Here is an 18550-nt window from a genome sequence, read left to right as displayed (position 1 = left end):
CTCTGTGGGAGTGAATGGCCTTTGTGTGAGTGAGTGGCCTCTGTGGGAGTGAATGGCCTCTGTGTGAGGGGCCTCCTCTGCCTGTAACATAAAGAGTCTCCTTTATACCTTTCCCAAGAGGCGGCCTCTCTCCTTCATTACCCACAGTGTATGGGGAGACGGGAAAAGGTACGTCAGGGCCTGTAAGTATGTATGTCTTTATATAGCGCCATTACTGTACATAGTGCGTCACAGCAGTAATACACATGTATGTATGTCTTTATATAACGCCATTACAGCACATAGCGCGTCACGGCAGTAATGCACGTATGTCTTTATATAGCGCCATTGCTGTATATAGCGTGTCACAGCAGTAATACATGTATGTATGTCTTTATATAGTGCCATTACTGCACATAGCGCGTGGCAGCAGTAATACACGTATGTATGTCTTTATATAGCGCCATCACTGTTCATAGCACATCACAGCAGTAATGCACGTATGTATGTGTCTTTATATAGCACCATTACTGTACATAGCGCGTCACAACAGTAATACACGTATGTATGTCTTTATATAGCGCAATCACTGTTCATAGCACATCACAGCAGTAATACACGTATGTATGTGTCTTTATATAGCACCATTACTGTACATAGCGCGTCACAGCAGTAATACATGTATGTATGTATGTCTTTATATAGCGCCATTACTGTACAGTACATAGTGTCACAGCAGTAATACACGTATGTGTCACTTTCTATAGCGCCATTACTGTACATAGCGCGTCACAGCATTTATACACGTATGTATGTCTTTATATAGCACCATTACTGTACATAGTGTCAACAGTAATGCATGTCTTTATTTATATAGCGCGTCACAGCAGTAATACACGTATGTATGTCTTTATATAGCGCCATTACTGTACATGGCGCGTCACAGCAGTAATGTAAGTATGTATGTCTTTATTTATATAGCAAAACAAATATGGAAAAGGCGCCTGGTATCATAAAACTATAATATAATCATAAATTAATATACAACCAGAAGGTGATGCGTGAACCCTGATGCTTCAGGTCATCCGATGGTAGTAATGTTCACTGGCATGTAAAACAAGAGAAACACATAGCATAATACTGTATAAAATTGCCCAAAAATATGGGTGACTAATTGTTTACTCTGCATTACCCACTTCTCACCGTATAAAATAGAAAAGAAGGCGGTGTCAGTACGGAGAAGAACTGCGGGATCTGAGAATCGGGAACATTTATCAAAGTCTCTCTGATGCCAAACGGGAGCACCAGCGATATCTGCTATTTATTCATACTATAGCACTGTACTGTGTGTTACTATGTTGCACTAAGAGGACATTGCTATCCTTATAGCTGTTGATCTCTGGCTCTGTATACTGTGGATTTTAAACTAAGTTATGTTATAACATAATCCTGAGCCATTCATGTGTTTTGCAGTGATTTAAATTAAATTCCTGTTTGAAGACAGAAAATATGATTGTTTGGTGTCCCTGTCTCTCTGACTCCTTCGGGGTTGTTTTGTGTTAATAATCCCAGGCTTGAAAGCTCACACTAAATGCTGTATTTTTGTCCAAATAAACCCAGATCGTACTAATTAAATTTCTTCTTTTTTATATAGGCACAGCTAGCATCCAACAAATATAAATCAAGGAACCTCCTATCTCAGCACCTTCAGAGGAGCACTGCCCGCTACCAGCATGGATAGAGGAGCACTGCCCGCTACCAGCATGGACAGAGGAGCACTGCCCGCTACCAGCATGGACAGAGGAGCACTGCCCACTCCCAGCATGGACAGAGCAGCACTGCCCACTGCCAGCATGGACAGAGGAGCACTGCCCACTACCAGCATGGACAGAGGAGCACTGCCCACTACCAGCATGGACAGAGGAACACTGCCCACTACCAGCATGGACAGAGGAACACTGCCCACTACCAGCATGGACAGAGGAACACTGCCCACTACCAGCATGGACAGAGGAACATTGCCCACTACCAGCATGGACAGAGCACTGCCCACTACCAGCATGGACAGAGCACTGCCCACTCCCAGCATGAACAGAGGAGCACTGCCCACTACCAGCATGGACAGAGGAGCACTGCCCACGACCAGCATGGACAGAGGAGCACTGCCCACAACCAGCATGGACAGAGGAGCACTGCCCGCTACCAGCATGGACAGAGGAGCACTGCCCGCTACCAGCATGGACAGAGGAGCACTGCCCGCTACCAGCATGGACAGAGGAGTACTGCCCACTCCCAGCATGGACAGAGGAGCACTGCCCACTCCCAGCATGGACAGAGGAGCACTGCCCACTCCCAGCATGGACAGAGGAGCACTGCCCACTCCCAGCATGGACAGAGGAGCACTGCCCACTACCAGCATGGACCCATGCTTGTTAAGTGAGTATTGTAGCTGTTTTGATGGCTCTGAAATCTGCAACGAGGGGATATCTGGTTATTTTGCAGTTGTGAGTCATACAGCAAAACAAATTAATCTTGTGTTCTTATTGAGCCGCTAGCAGGTAAGATCTCATATGTCATCAACTCTATTAATCCATTTCTGCCAGAAGGGCTACTAAAACATTTCTTTACGACGGATATTACATTATACCAATATCAGAGAAGGTGAAATCACATGAAGAGCCCCAAATCCCAGCTTTACATGATGGGTTTTCCTTTTCTTATTGCCAGGTTTCCCAGTGGTTGTACTGGAGAGGTTAGAGATTAAAGCAGAAAGAGAACCGAACAGTGAGGATCATCTGACCCCAATAAAGAGGGAAATAGATTCATTTCCTGTTGGTGGTAAGTAAGCTTATATCCTCACTTGTCTTTATTCAATTTGTTTAACAAACAGACTAAAATGTCTACAATATTGGGGAAAATAACATGAAAGCATGGATACAATTATAAGCTGCATGTTATAGTGATAAACACACAAGGTGTTCAAGGTTATATTGAGAATATTATTATCATTATTGAGGTTTGAACATTGGTAGCACCATAAACTCCAACATATTTTCAGCACTCGGGGGTAAAAACACTCATCCCTCAGGGTTAATAATAAGGTACAATCAGTTACCTATCCCCTCCCCTTAGGAATCAGTATACAGTATTTCTGTAGAGTGATATCACAGGAAGAGTTCCCACTCCCAGCTTTACATGATGGATTTTCCTTTTCCTGTTGGCAGGTTTCCCAGTGATTGTACCAGAGAGGTTAGAGATTAAGTCTGAGAAAGAAGAACCAAACACTGAGGATCATCTAACCCTAATAAAGAGAGAAATAGATTCATTTCCATTTGGTGGTAAGTAACCTTATATCCTCACTTGTCTTTATTCAATTTGTTTAAAACATGCACACAACCCCTGCAAGCTCTGCACCCAAACCCAGCACACCGTATATATGTGTCAAAAGTAGTGCTACTGGGATTGTGACCTAATGTGTTCAACAAAATTCAACTTTAATTTAATTTATAAAATGTACTGAAATGTTTACAATATTTGGGAAAATAACATTAAAGCATGGATACATTTATAAGCTACATGTTATAGTGAAAAACAAACGCACATGATTTGTCTAAGGTTATATTGAGAATATTGTTATTGGTATCGAGGTTTGAACATTGGTAGCACCAAAAACTCCAGCATGTTTTCAGCACTCTGGTAAAAACACCCATCCCTCAGGGTTAATAATAAGGTACAATCAGTTACCTATCCCCTCCTCTTAGGAATCAGTATACAGTATTTCTGTATAGTGATATCACAGGAAGAGTTCCCACTCCCAGCTTTACATGATGGGTTTTCCTTTTCTTGTTGGCAGGTTTCCCAGTGATTGTACCAGAGACGTTAGAGATTAAGTCTGAGAAAGAAGAACCAAACACTGAGGATCATCTAACCACAATAAAGAGTGAAATAGTTTCATTTCCATTTTGGGGTAAGTAACCTTATATCCTCATTTGTTTTTATTAAATTTGGATAAAACATGCACACAAGCCCTGCTTGTACGTACGTCGACAAATCACCCAAAAATCAACTCGCCACCTAGTCCCACCCCACTTTAAAAAAATAAAATAAATTGAATAAATTCCTAGTAAGAACAACATTAGTTTTTATTTATTTATTGTATTACTTTATACTACAATTAGACCTTGTTACGTGTGTGTGTGTGTGTGTGTGTGTGTGTGTGTGTATGTGTGATCTTACCTGATCCGCAGTCCAGGTACCTCATTCCCACAATGTTATACAGTGGAGGTGAGGTGTTTCTTACCTGTCTTCTGGGTTAGGGGGGATTTCAATGTCTTCTGGGCTAGGGGGGATTTCAATGTCTCCTGTGTGAAGCTTGAGTCTGATCTGGAAGTAAGCAGTATAGGTTATTTCGGTGTAGGTATAGGGCAGTTAAGATATATAGGGTAAGCAAGATATCCAGGTCCAGAGTGTGAGACAGTGTGAGAGAGAGAGAGACAGAGCGAGAGCGACACACACACACACAGAGGGTGAGAGAGAGACCAAGTCGGTCATCCTACTCACACACTCTCACATACACTTACTCACACTCACACACACACACACACACACACACACACACTCTGACAGACACACACACACACTCTGACAGACACACACACAGTACCAGAAACGGGAGCTTGCGGGAGACATCGGAGGTTTGAGGGGGCCAGCGGGGTCATACGGCGGTTAATGGGGTTATGCGGGGGCCTGCGGCGACCATTGGGGGTATGTGGGGGCCTGCGGGGGGCATTGGGTGGTATGCGGGGGCCTGCGGGTGATATACGGCGGCCAATGGGGGTATGCGGGGGCCTGCGGGGTCATGGGGGTAAGCAGGGGGCATTGGGAGGTATGTGGGGGCCATTGGGAGTTATGCGGGGGCCATTGGGGATATATGGGGGCCTGCGGAGGCACTCTCTGGCTGCTACGGGGAGGAGGGAGGGCACTGCTCAGAGAGGCGGGGGAGGAGGGAGGGCACTGCTCAGGGAGCCGGAGGCGGGGTAAGCTCCTGCAGCAACATCAACCCACCTCCGGCTTTTTTTTTTCCTCCAACGCTGATCTGATCTGGAAGTAAGCAGTCTAGGTTATTTCGGTGTAGGTATAGGGCAGTTAAGATATATAGGGTAAGCAAGATATCCAGTGTCACGGTAGCTCATGACGAGATATAATGAACACCAAATATCTGGGTTGAACTGAACGAGGCTTAGATATAATAAAATATAATTTATTCCTTAAATAAGGTGAAGACATCAATATAGTACAATTAACAGACAAGAAGGTAACACTTACTTAGGGTTGAGGGATGGAGAAGTATCAGCTAGCAATTCTCCAGCAGTCCAGTGATATTCAAGATGGAATCAGAAGCTTTGATCAAAAAGAAACCCTCTATGTTAAGCACTCAGATGTCACACTTATTATAATGGACCCAGTGGTCCAACAGTATAATACTGTTATTCTGTTAGGTACTCCCGAGGCACCGAGGGTATCAAAAAATAATAAAATTTTATTTAAGTCTTAATAGAACATTAAAAATACAGATACATTATTAAAAATCCCTATAAGTCCGTGGTTGATAGATACAGGTAAAGTATGGTATGTACTATTGACAAATCAATACACTGTAGTATCTTGACATCCCAAAATCAAAGCTGTTATCGTAATTAACTACATTAAAATACAGGATTATAATGAAAACATGGGAACAGGGGAACATACATTTTCAAGGTATAACAAGGTGCAAACCTCATCCCTGGACCGCAGTCCAGTTAACCCCTTGTCTCTGGTGAGGTCAGGGGATGGCCATATGGGGTGCAACCCCTTTAATACCGGGCCAACCCCCTCTCCCTCTACATCCAGGTCCAGAGTATGAGACAGAGAGAGCGACACACACACACACACACAGAGAGGGTGAGAGAGACCAAGTCGGTCATCCTACTCTCACACACTCACACACACACACTGACACACACACACACACACACACACACACACACACACACACTCTGACAGACACACACACACACTCTGACAGACACACACACACTACCAGAGACGGGAGCTTGCGGGAGACATCGGAGATTTGAGGGGGCCAGCGGGGTCATACGGCGGTTAATGGGGTTATGCGGGGGCCTGTGGCGGCAATTGGCGGTATGCGGCGACCATTGGGGGTATGTGGGGGCCTGCGGGGGGCATTGGGAGGCCTGCGGGGGATATACGGCGGCCAATGGGGGTATGTGGGGGCCTGCGGGGGGTATGCAGGGGCCATTGGGGCTATTCGGGGCCTGCGGAGGCACTCTCTGGCTGCTACGGGGAGGAGGGAGGGCACTGCTCAGAGAGGCGGGGGAGGGCACTGCTCAGGGAGCCGGAGGCGGAGTAAGCTCCTGCCGCAACATGAACCCGCCTCCGGCTTTTTTTTTTTCCTCCAGCGCGAGCGGGGGAAATTAAAAAAAAAAAAACACGTGTGCTGCTTGAGCCAATAGGAGCTCGCCACGGTGTTAAATCAACTCGGCCCCCCCCCCCCCCCCTCACAGTTCCGATTTCCCCCTTCACATCTCCAATTCTTCCACACACACCCCCCCCCCCCCCTGCCTTCATAGCTCTGTGACGGCGGGTCACTGGGGGGGGGTGGCCGGGAGGGTTGGGATTCCCTCTCCCCCCTTCACAGGCGGCGTCTCCCTGGGTGGGCGGGTTGGAATCCCCCCCCCCTTCAGAGGTTAGCGGCGGTTGCTCACCTTTGGTTAGTGATTTCCCCCCCCCTTCCTTCAGAGCTCGGCAGCAGTGTGTCACTTTTGATTCTCCCCCCCCCCCCCAGTCGCAGGCGGGAGGGTTGTGCGGCTCACTGCAGGTGGGTTAGTGACAGGGTGCGGCGGCACCCTGTGAGTATCTCTGCGGCGGCTGACTATGGGTGCGGTGTGTATTGTATGTCTTTATATAGCGCCATTAATGTACATAGCGCTTCAGGGGGTGGCGGCAGCGGACTTACTGTGGGGCGGGGTGTCCGCTGCGGTGGCGGGCGGGAGCAGGGTCGTCAACAGAAAGCATGGGGCCCAGGACAAAAAAAAGATTACAATGCAACCTGTTTCTTTTTATATTTTCCACAAAAGACAGGTGAGTGACTGGGTGGGTGCGCGGGTGGGTGACTGGGTGGGTGCCTCCCCTTGCACATCATCATCCCTCCCCCTCCCCTTGCACATAATCATCCCCCCCCCTCCCCTTGCACATCATCCCCCTTCCTCCCCCTTGCACATCATCATCCCCCCCTCCCCTTGCACATCATCATCCCCCCCCTCCCCTTGCACATCATCATCCCCCCCCTCCCCTTGCACATCATCATCCCCCCCTCCCCTTGCACATCATCATCCCCCCCTCCCCTTGCACATCATCATCCCCCCCTCCCCTTGCACATCATCATCCCCCCCTCCCCTTGCACATCATCATCCCCCCCCTCCCCTTGCACATCATCCCCCCCTCCCCTTGCACATCATCCCCCCCTCCCCTTGCACATCATCCCCCCCTCCCCTTGCACATCATCCCCCCCTCCCCTTGCACATCATCCCCCCCTCCCCTTGCACATCATCCCCCCCTCCCCTTGCACATCATCATCCCCCCCTCCCCTTGCACATCATCATCCCCCCCTCCCCTTGCACATCATCATCCCCCCCTCCCCTTGCACATCATCACCCCCCCCTCCCCTTGCACATCATCACCCCCCCCCTCCCCTTGCACATCATCATCCCCCCCCTCCCCTTGCACATCATCATCCCCCCCTCCCCTTGCACATCATCATCCCCCCCTCCCCTTGCACATCATCATCCCCCCCTCCCCTTGCCCATCATCACCCCCCCTCCCCTTGCCCATCATCACCCCCCCCCTCCCCTTGTCCATCATCACCCCCCCTCCCCTTGCACATTATCAACTTGCACATTATCATCAACCCCCCCCCTTGCACATTATCAACTTGCACATTATCATCAACCCCCCCCCTTGCACACCATCATCACCCCCCCCCCTTGCACACCATCATCACCCCCCCCCCTTGCACACCATCATCACCCCCCCCTTGCACACCATCATCACCCCCCCCCCTTGCACACCATCATCATCACCCCCCCCCTTGCACACCATCATCACCTCCCCCCCCTTGCACACCATCATCACCCCCCCCTTGCACACCATCATCACCCCCCCCCCTTGCACACCATCATCACCCCCCCCCTTGCACACCATCATCACCCCCCCCCCTTGCACACCATCATCACCCCCCCCTTGCACACCATCATCACCCCCCACCCCCTTGCACACCATCACCCCCCCCCCCCTTGCACACCATCATCATCACCCCCTCCCCCCCTTGCACACCATCATCATCCCCCCCTCCCCTTGCACATATCCCCCTGCACCTCACATCACCGCGGGACTGCGCGCGCTCGCTGGGCACCGGAAGTGTCGCACTTGAGAGCGGGCTCGGCTCGCGGGGGGAGGGAGAGCGGGCTCGGCTCGCGGGGGGAGGGAGAGCGGGCTCGGCTCGCGGGGGGAGGGTGAGCGGGCTGGGCTCGCGGGGGGAGGGAGAACGGGCTGGGCTCGCGGGGGGAGGAGGAGGAAAGCAGCCGCCGCCGCGGTCCGCACAGTGGGGCCGCGTGTTGTGCAGGCTTGTGCGGAGTATGCGGCGTGCGGGAGAGGTGAGCGGCAGGGAGAGAGGCGGGGGCCGGAAGTGTGCGGCGTGCGGGAGAGAGGCGACGGCCTGGAGTATGCGGCGTGCGGCCGTGAGAGGTGAGCGGCAGGGAGAGAGGCGACGGTGAGAGGGGCTGATGGTGCGCTTCAGGGGGGGTAGTAATGCGGGTGTGAGGGACTGATCCGGCGGGGGTGCGGATGGAGGTTGCGGCCCGGGTGTGGCCGGTGGATTGTGAAAATGTTTCGGAGGGAAAATCGCCAATATTTAGTAGCACCACGAATGTGAGAGGGGAATGAAAAGGAAAGTAAAATATGTCAAATATTTATCCACGGCTGCGTGCTTGGGAAATTGGATGAATAGGAGTTTTGACTGTAACAAGGAAGGTGACACACACTGGAGTAATTGGGCTGGGTTTAGAAACCCATGTAGTCTCCCACCTACCTTTACACTATATATATTTCTGTGTTGTTGGGTTGGTATCATTAACTCTCTAGTACCATTGGATATCCAGGGGCCACAATTTTAAAGCGATCGGTATAGAGTAAAGAGCACATTAATTAAGTAGTGATTAAATTAATTCTGCAAGTATTTTCTATTCGTCCATTTGCATTACAGATTTAAAACATTTGAGTTCTGTCTTTTTTTGTTTGTTAGAGAACTGCCTGAATGAGGAGCAGAACTCGGACTCTGATATGTCCCCGACACCCTGCGACCCAGAAGTAGCAAAAAGTAATGATTCCTGCCACATGTGTGACACGTGCAAGGAACCAGTGTCACATGACGGGGAATTTTCAGGCCCTGTACAGCACACAGCACAGACTGACTCTAAGTATGGTTCAAGCAAAAGATATGAGGGAGATTCAAGCTTTTCACAGAAAAGCAGCCTCCTTACACACCAGTGTGGGAAACGATGCAGTGAAAAGAGCCAACTCCTCACACAGGAAAGGATTCATACAGGGAAGAAATCTTTCACATGTACAGAGTGTGGGAAACAATTCTGTTTTAAGAGCCGACTCATCGCACACCAGAGGATTCATACAGGGGAGAAACCATTCACATGTACAGAGTGTGGGAAAAGCTTTTCAAGGAAGAGCAGCCTCATCACACACCAGATGATTCACACAGGGGAGAAACCATTGAAATGTACAGAGTGTGGAAAAAGATTTTCATTTAAGTCCGACCTCAACAAACACCAGATGATTCACACGGGGGAGAAACATTACACATGTACAGAGTGTGGGAAAAGCTTTTTACGGAAGGAACACCTCCTCACACACCAGAAGATTCACACAGGGGAGAACGCATTCACATGTACAGAGTGTGGAAAAAGATTTTCATTTGAGTCCAAACTCATCAAACACCAGATGATTCACACAGGGGAGAAACCTTTCCCATGTACAGAGTGTGGGAAAAGATTTTCAAGTAAGAGCAGCCTCCTCAGACACCAGGTGATTCACACAGGGGAGAAACCATTCACATGTACAGAGTGTGGAAAAAGCTTTCCATGGAGGAGCAGCCTCCTCATACACCAGGTGGTTCACACACGGGAGAAACTTGCACAGTGGGAGAAACTTGCACAGTGTGAGAAACAATTGAATATTAAGTACCTGGTTTTTTTTGGGTTACCCTTCCAAATAGCCACCCGAGATGTCTAACCACCCACCCTCTACCCACAACAAACCCCCCTCAGAAAGGAATTGGCAAATACCCTTGTAGCCAAATATGGCCATTAGCGCTTTTGCCCATTCAAATACAGTGTAAAACATTACAAATGAAAGTAATACAGCTCAACCCGTTATAGCGTGGTCCTTGGGGGGCCACCCGATCCGACCGCGCTATAACCGGGGTCGCACTAATTTTTTTTTTAAATGTCCGCCGTGTGCTCGATCGGGGGGAGGGGAGGGAGAGTGAAGGGAGGAAGAGGTGGAGTGAGGCGCCGGCAGCCCTACAGGTGCCCCAGTCCTACACATCCCCAAGCAGCCATCGTATCTCCCCTCGCACTTCCCCCCAGCATCCATCGTAACTCAGCCTCACTTCCCCCGCCAGCCCCGCTCCGATCATCCCTCCACTAGCCCCTCTCCACTCACACCCCGCCAGCCCTGCTCCGATCACGCCCCCGCCAGCCCCGCTCCGATGCTCCGCTCCGATCACCCCCCCGCCAGCCCCGCTCTGATTCCCCCCGCAAGCCCCGCTCCGATCACCCCCCCCCCCGCCATCCCCACTCCTATTCCCCCAGCCCCGCTCCGATCTCAGCAGCCGACACCAAAGTTAGGTAAGGGGGGGGCTGTATGTGTGTGCACTGTGCCGCGAGTGTGTGCAAAAAAAAAAAAATATATATATATATTTTTTTAAATTAGTTTTTACATTCGGGGTCCTAAACTATTGTATCTATCGTGGATTAGACTAGGGTGTCTCTCCATAGTCATTATTCTATTCATATTGTGCTTTGCTGTTGTGATGGGTGGGGGGGTCGTTCTGCTTCCAATATTTTGCGATCATTACTTTGGCTGCTGAGCGAATTTGTGTTGTTAAATGGTTTGCCTCCTCTCGAGACCCTCTATTGGCTTTAATAGAGGCCCGGTTTCCATATCCCATATTGGGTCTAGCCCTAGTACCCCTTTTATTAGTCTTCTGATCCTTCCCCAGATAATAATTATCTTGGGGGCAGGACCACCATATCTGTTTTTGAACGTGCCCAATTGTCCGCAAATTGCGCCAACACGTGGGGAAAAATGTGTTGGCGTGTAGTACCACCTGCGTAGCATTTTCAGGTTTGTTTCCTTAACCGCTAAGCAACGAGAGGCTCTGGCTTTTCTTTCGTATATTTCCTCCCAGTCCCCATCTACTAGCAGGTTATCTATGTCCCTTTCTCATTCTGAGATATTTGTGTGTGTTTGTCCCCCGTATTGATGTAATAAAATCGATTGTCCCTTTGTGGTAGTCACCAGAACAGATTCTCCATGGTGGTGAGGGAAATAATCCAGGTGTCGTTTGGCTGTATTGAGGAGACAGTGTTTAATCTGCATATATTGAGATATTTGCGAGTTCGGGATACCATATTCCTCTTTTAATTCAGAGAATGTCTGAACGCTGCCTCCTTTCCGCATATCACCAATAGAGGATAGGCCTTTTTCGTCCCAACTTTGAAAACATTTGAGTGATATGCAGAGGGGAACTCGGCGTTGAGTCAAGGGCGAGGGGATAGACGAGAGTTGCTTATGTTTACAGTTCTCGTCCCATATACTTAGAGAGTGTGTCAAAACTGGGTGAACTTTATAGTGTGATAGACTACTTTTCTCCTACGCTGAAGCGCTACGCACCTGCCTTCCTGTTGCCGAACCCTGCCTGTATCCATGACCATCGCTCCCGTGCCAACTGCCTTGACCCCAGCCTGGATAACGTTAACTGTGCCTTCTCCAACCCTGACCCCGGCTTGTCTACGGATTACCCCGGCTTGTCTACGGATTACCCCGCCTTCTCCAATCCTGAGCCGACTACGTTTGACCACGGAATACGCACTCCGGACCTGACTCCATGGTTTAAGGTTGGTGTATATACATCCCCCCCACCTAAGCCCTGCGGTCCGGTCCCGGTTTGTGGCGAGCCCGTCCGTTACAGGCAGGCCATCAGGCACCCATACGTAAACCCCTCCACCCCCCCCCCCCCCAGGCCTTCTGTCACATAGGATGTAGCAATGGGTATCTTTGTATTTGGTTGAAAATATAAAAATAAACAGATTGCATTGCAATGTTTTTTTCCGTATTACAATAAGAAAACAGTTAAGTAAAAGTTACGCGCTAAAAAATGTTTTCCCGTGGTATGTGCGCTATGGTTTCGGGGGGGGAGGGGGGAGGGCTGCTCCTTTCATTTGTCCTGGGCGCCATGATTCCTGCCTTTCCCATCAAGGTTCTAGAGCCCCAATTTGGGGATCAGTTCCCGCACTCCACTACATTGGTTACCAAATGTATTTTCATTTTTAATATTTAATTTCTTTGAAATACTTCTAGCAAATTGTCTGAATATGTGGTACAAGTTGCAAATTTACAAAATAACAAATGTAATGTTTTGTGTCAAGAATCAGTTTAAGTTTTTTTTTTTTAACTTCAAAAACACACAAATTCAAAGACTTGTGTGGCGCTGATTTGGTTGAAACTTCTGGCAGCTCTAAGGCCAGGTCCATAGTGACGTCACCCGCTTAAAGCAGATGTTTTTTGGCCATGCTACGCGCGCCGCATGGAGGCGAACCGCTCACGTGACCTGTCTGTCGCGCCGAGAAATCAGTTTAACTGATTTCTCACACAATGCGCGCCCCCGCCTGCTTCCGCGCAGACGCGCCCGCACGCGAACACTGCCTTAAGGCAGTCTGACCGCTCAGCGTGCGGACGCCTCCGCACGGGCTGCAGTACCATGGCCCAACCTAAGTTCGGCTAGCAGAAAGATTCCCACAAAATGTCATCAGAATCGGTCAATGTGTTTGGCCTGTGGCGAGAGAACACACAAACACAACCAAAGAGGTCACAAAGTCTATTAGAATTCTTCACTTCGCTCATCCAATTAAACAAAACAAATGTGTATATGTTTTATAAAACGATTAGAATGTAATTCTTATTTACAAAACAACAGATTTGAAACTATTCTGAAATGTGAATAAATGTATATAATTGCACATTTCTAAGAATAATTTTCTCCCTGGTCCCATCCTGATGTCAGAGATCCCTCACCAATTTCTTTTTTGTAGAAAAAAAAGCACTCGTATTACCCAAAGCTGTTTAATAAATGAACATATTTAATGATTACAAAGTGTTAAAAATAAGATCCCAATCAAACCCCCCCCCCCCTGCCCCTGATACGTTACTGCATTGTTACCCTGTATTGTCCCTTTATTTACTCCCACAAACATGGTGTGAGTTATTTGGGGCAGGCAGGGGCACGGTTCTGATGAGGCACGGTGTCAGACTCCCGGGGGTCTCTGGGTGGGGAGCAGACAGGCTCAGTGTCAGATCCTGGGGGCTCAGTGTGGGGAACGGGGGGCGCTTGTTATGGTCTCATCTGGAAAAAGAAATGAGGAAGCAACCTGCACTTCAAACACAAAACCAGCAGCCCCGTCTGTCCTGCCCCGGCCCTCTGTGAGAGACACAGAGAGAACATAACCAGGGTGACTGAGAATGCTCCCTTCCCCTCCCACATTACTCGTTACCCACATAAACACAAACAATTAATGGCAGACAAGGTCTGGACTCTGGAGGTACAAAGGCAGCAGCTTTTTCTTTAAACATTAAGTAACTAGCTGAGAGACCCGGCGTTGCCGTGAGTTAAATTTCCCGCTAGGAAAAGGTGGGGGGAGGGACAGTGGACAGGAGGGGAGGGACAGTGGACAGGAGGAGGGGAGGGACGGGGACAGTGGACAGGAGAGGACGGGGACAGTGGACAGGAGAGGACGGGGACAGTGGACAGGAGAGGACGGGGACAGTGGACAGGAGAGGACGGGGACAGTGGACAGGAGGGGATGGGGACAGTGGACAGGAGGGGTCGGGACAGTGGACAGGAGGGGAGAGTGAACAGGAGGGGGACGGGACACACACACACACACAGTGACACACACACATACGTACGTCACCTCTCCTTCCGGCCGCCGCCATCTTAGTTACTCCGCGAGGGAGGAAGGGGGTCCTTCCGGTAGGCGCCGCGTGGCAGCTGCAGGCTGCCTGGCCACTGCCTGTCCCCGCGCCGGGGAGGGAGGTGAGTGGAGTGGGAGGGAGTGGAGTGAGTGGAGCGGGAGAGAGGTGGGGATGGTGAGTGGAGCACCGGGGAGGGGAGTGTGATGGGGGGGGAGAAGAGGACAGAGAGGTGTGTGTGTGTGTGTTGGACCTTTGGCCCGTCACTCCGCCTCAGGCCAATGAGAGGTGTGCGGGGGCGGGCGGGCCAAGGGACCAATGAGATTGCCGCTAGGGACAGTGCAGACAGGGACACATACAATGCTTTCAGAAATATATAGTAAGATTGGAAAAATGCCCATCTCTGCCAGAGTGCTCGCTCAACAGGTGAAGGGTCAGCGGTCCTTGAACCGATGACCCCGTGACCCTCAAGTCGGGCCCACATGACACAGCTGTTAGCACGAGTGGGTTTAAATGACCCCCGCCCACTCGCCACTCCTAGCCCCACTCTGGCTTTACCAGCACAGAGCCTCATCTGGCAAGGACAAGCACTTACCCCCCCAACTGCTGCTGCGATGGAGACAACACTGTCCGACTTGACCCTAAACGGGTATCACAAATGGAGATTCATCTCCCCTCCGTCATGGAACTTCAATCCTCGTCATTTTATTTTTTTAAAATATTTATTTGTAAAATGAAATTAAATTTCCCACTGAAACACAAAACGATGTTAACAATATTCATAAACTAGGGACAGGTGGGTGGGAAATTGCTGGCAGGGAGCGGACTGACCGCACGCTCTGCCAGCGGGCCTTTTAACACCTCCCCCTCTTGCGCCCCCTGACCGCGCCATCCCGTGCTCCCACTGGTGTGGAGAGCGGCTAGAGGACGCCAGGGGGGGGGGGGGGGGGGGGATGTGAAGGGAGCGTGTTGCCCCGGTCATGGCGTCCCCTCGCTGAGGGGTCGGAGCTGCTGTATGTATAAATGTGCGGTCTTTCAGTTTTATTGCAGCCTCAGGGGTTAAGTCTTTTTTGGGTTATTTCCTTCATTATCTACCGAAGAAAAAGACCCCAGCTAGGTATGCCCTCAGTAACCAAGAGGTGAGAGTATGAAAAGACGGTAAAAATAATGTTTAATAAGAATCACGTTTAAAATGAAGTTTACAAAAAGACAGACCCAGTAACTAACAGACTCCAAATGTTGCCTAGTTAATGGTGTGTCTAGACAATGGTTATAATGTATCCAGGAAAGTTCCTCAGTAATGGGACAGCTGACACAATGGTCAGAGTGTAGAAAACTTGTACTGTCCCTATAGAATATAGGATGACTGATTAGTCTAGATAGTGAAACTTGTTCAAATGATCTTGTTAGGTTGTTGCTCAATTTTATAGCAATTGTGATAGTGTGGTCTATTATCAGTGCTTCAATTAGACATTTAAGGGTGTGCCCCCTAAATTCCTAAACAGTGTCCTAATTGTTATCACTATAGGTCTGCTTCCTGAATGTATGTGTAACCCAGTTTCCCCCACCCAATCTCACATAGGGCCTCTCTGTGGGAAACTCACTCCGGTTACATGTCTTAGTGTGGTGCATACCTGCTGGCAACAGGGGGGCCTGGGTCTCCCGCATGATGTTACAGGGGAAGAACAGGACAGGCTTCTGGGGTTTTGCCCGAATAGTACTCACAGGTGCTGCGCCCCCAGGTGTATGTGGTGAAGTCCCTGCAGAAGAATTCCTTCCCCCTCCTCCTAATAGATTTTAGTCTTAGGCCAGGAGGTATAGGTAAAAACACAAGGTACTTTATTTGGTCTTTCTGTATTCAAGCTGCAGTTCAGTCAATATCCTGCATGTGTGTTTTTTTTAATAAATCAGTTCTGTAGTAAGAAAAAATACTTTTAGCATTTTCTGTTTTAAAAAAAACAACAACTTTGAAAGACCAATTTTCTTGTATTCTATTTTAACAGCCATTTGCTAAGGCACTGCCCCTTCATGTCCTGTCACAAGCCCTGGCACACCCCTTTGTCAGCCCTGCCCTCCCTCTAGCACATGTCAGTGCAGGAGTGCTCATGAATATTCATGAGCTTCCACTGACAGACAAGCAGAATATAAACAGATCCCTTCACTAATTATGTCACCAAATGTCGACCTATCAATACATGGAGAACGAATTGACTGGCAGCTATACAGTTCTTTAGGTAATTAGAGATTGCACACATAAAACTATTGAAGTAAAAAAATAAATTAAAAAAAAAAAAAAAAAAAGACTGAACTGCAGCTTTCAGCAGCAGATGACTGCAGTTGTCGGGGTATTCACCCTCAGGATGTCCCTGGATCCACTCCCAGCCAAGGGCATCGAGAGTGGTCCTTGCTCTTCCCTTATCCCCTTGTGGAATAAGAGGTATGGTTCCCCACCTCTCCCCGGAGGGAGGGCCTCAAGCCTGCCCGAGCCCTGACAGCTTGGTACGGGTAACCTGTCTCTCTCAAAGGTAGAGCCCAACTGGCTAAATCAGGAATTGCAATGCATTAAGTACCAGTCCAGTAGGAACCACCCCTGTGTATCTCATTGGACACAAGGCCCGATTACACTACCTTTCCTTACTCGCTGCACTGCAAGGAGTGGGGAAAACTCATTACTCCTGGCAAACCTACCCTTACTAGGTATTACTGCCAGGAGGAGGGCAGACATATAGCCCCAAACTACTCAGGGTTACATATGTATTTATGAATTCTACCGCAGTAGGTTCATTATCTAGGAAAATCTTCACTCTGATTAGAAGAGTCTAGTGTCAGTCCCACCCTGGCAACCAGCGGTCAAAATAAAAACAAAGAGGATCCAGTTTCAATTGCTGCAGTCGTATGCCTAGATATGCCGTAGGCTAGCTATGTTACGTGGTGTTCAGAACCACTAGCTTCGACAATCACAGCATCAGACTGTCTATTAAAGGCCTAAAATGTATCGTGTGCTCCGACTAGTACTGCCTGCCTGCCTGCCTGTCAGCCCCAGATAAGGTTAATGGAGTCGTGAGGAGGCTATGCCGAAAGCTGGCTAAATTATGTGGCGTTACCGGCCACTAACCTCAATCGCAAGCATAAAAACTGTAATGCTACGGCCCCAGTGCCTGCGCTGCACGCGCGCCTGTGAGGCTGGCGGCGCGTGCAGCCGAATTCCCCGGTCGGCAGGGGAAAAGACGGGGGAGCGGCCATGGCGTCTTCATTGTTCAGCCAAGTTCGCCTTCATTGGCTGAACCGCCGGGGGGGGCGTGGCCTAGTGCTCCGTCGCTAGGTCCAATCCTAATTTTAATGTACTTGTGAAAACCGCACGGCGCAGAGCAGCGCAGCGCAGCAAGCTCCACCCCCCCCCTTTGCAGCGGCCCCGGCCCCATTGAGCGGCGGCTCTTGTCCCCGCCATAGCGAGCGCTGCAGCAGCCAGCGGGGACCAAGCCTAAGGACATTTAGAGATAGGCAGTATCACTCTGAGCGTCTGGTATCTCTAAATACCCTTACAGTTTTTATGCTTGCGATTATTGAGGTTAGTGGCCCATAATGCCACATCATTTAGCCAGCTTTCAGCATAGCCTCCTCACCAGGCAATTACACCTTTATACCCCTCCCCTCCCCCTACTTCTTCTCCCCTACTTTCCCACCAGGTTTATTTACCTCCTTCATATCAATGTTGGGCAAAAGGGAGGAACTGAAGCAGCTTTACTGCGATATATTAAGGACCAAGAGGAGTATACACATCTACATACAGAAGTAACTCTCTCTCCCTAGCACAGTCTCTGGGGAATGTTACTGTTGAAGTCTATAGAAACTACAACTCCCATGATCCCCTGCGTGTGAGCATGCGCAGTAGGACACAGGGCTGTGACCTGGATGTAGCCGGCAGGGAGGGGAGGAAATGAGTTCTGCACAGAAAGTCCTGTCAGGAATGTAACGTGTCTGTGACTGATATAACCAGAGACATGTTACTAATGTTGGTTTAACCCCTTACTGTGTGTGACACAGACAGGGGACAGGAAGGAAGAAGGTGTCTTCAGCAAGACCCCAACCTGAGAGGGAGCCGGAACCTCCTGTGACGCTAGTTGGGTGACGGAGGACCAGATAGAGTGCGACACATAAAATCCCGGAAGTGATGTTAGACGCCGACTGGGTACAGCACAGGGCCCCTCTTTCCCTGGCCCCTCTGTGTGAGTGAATGGCCTCTGTGTGA

At 49.5% G+C, this 18550-nt stretch overlaps 2 protein-coding genes across 2 annotated transcripts in view; both read left to right on the top strand.

Moving 5' to 3' along the window:
* LOC142472708 (uncharacterized) overlaps positions 1–18550 on the top strand; it is a 201745-nt gene that overhangs the window by 21453 nt on the left and 161742 nt on the right. The window lies entirely within an intron of this gene.
* Positions 51–18550, top strand: part of LOC142472577 (uncharacterized) — a 43646-nt gene continuing 25146 nt past the window's right edge. The window contains exons 1-6 of the mRNA XM_075579644.1: positions 51–182; positions 1634–2415; positions 2707–2817; positions 3204–3317; positions 3833–3946; positions 9341–10338. Of these exons, the coding sequence (XP_075435759.1) occupies positions 1713–2415; positions 2707–2817; positions 3204–3317; positions 3833–3946; positions 9341–10338 (2040 nt within the window). The 5' untranslated portion in view covers positions 51–182; positions 1634–1712. The remainder of the gene's footprint in view (positions 183–1633; positions 2416–2706; positions 2818–3203; positions 3318–3832; positions 3947–9340; positions 10339–18550) is intronic.

The sequence above is a fragment of the Ascaphus truei genome, chromosome 22, assembly GCF_040206685.1.
Source record: "Ascaphus truei isolate aAscTru1 chromosome 22, aAscTru1.hap1, whole genome shotgun sequence".
In the NCBI taxonomy this organism is placed as follows: domain Eukaryota; kingdom Metazoa; phylum Chordata; class Amphibia; order Anura; family Ascaphidae; genus Ascaphus; species Ascaphus truei.
This window is presented reverse-complemented; position numbering and strand designations above follow the sequence as displayed.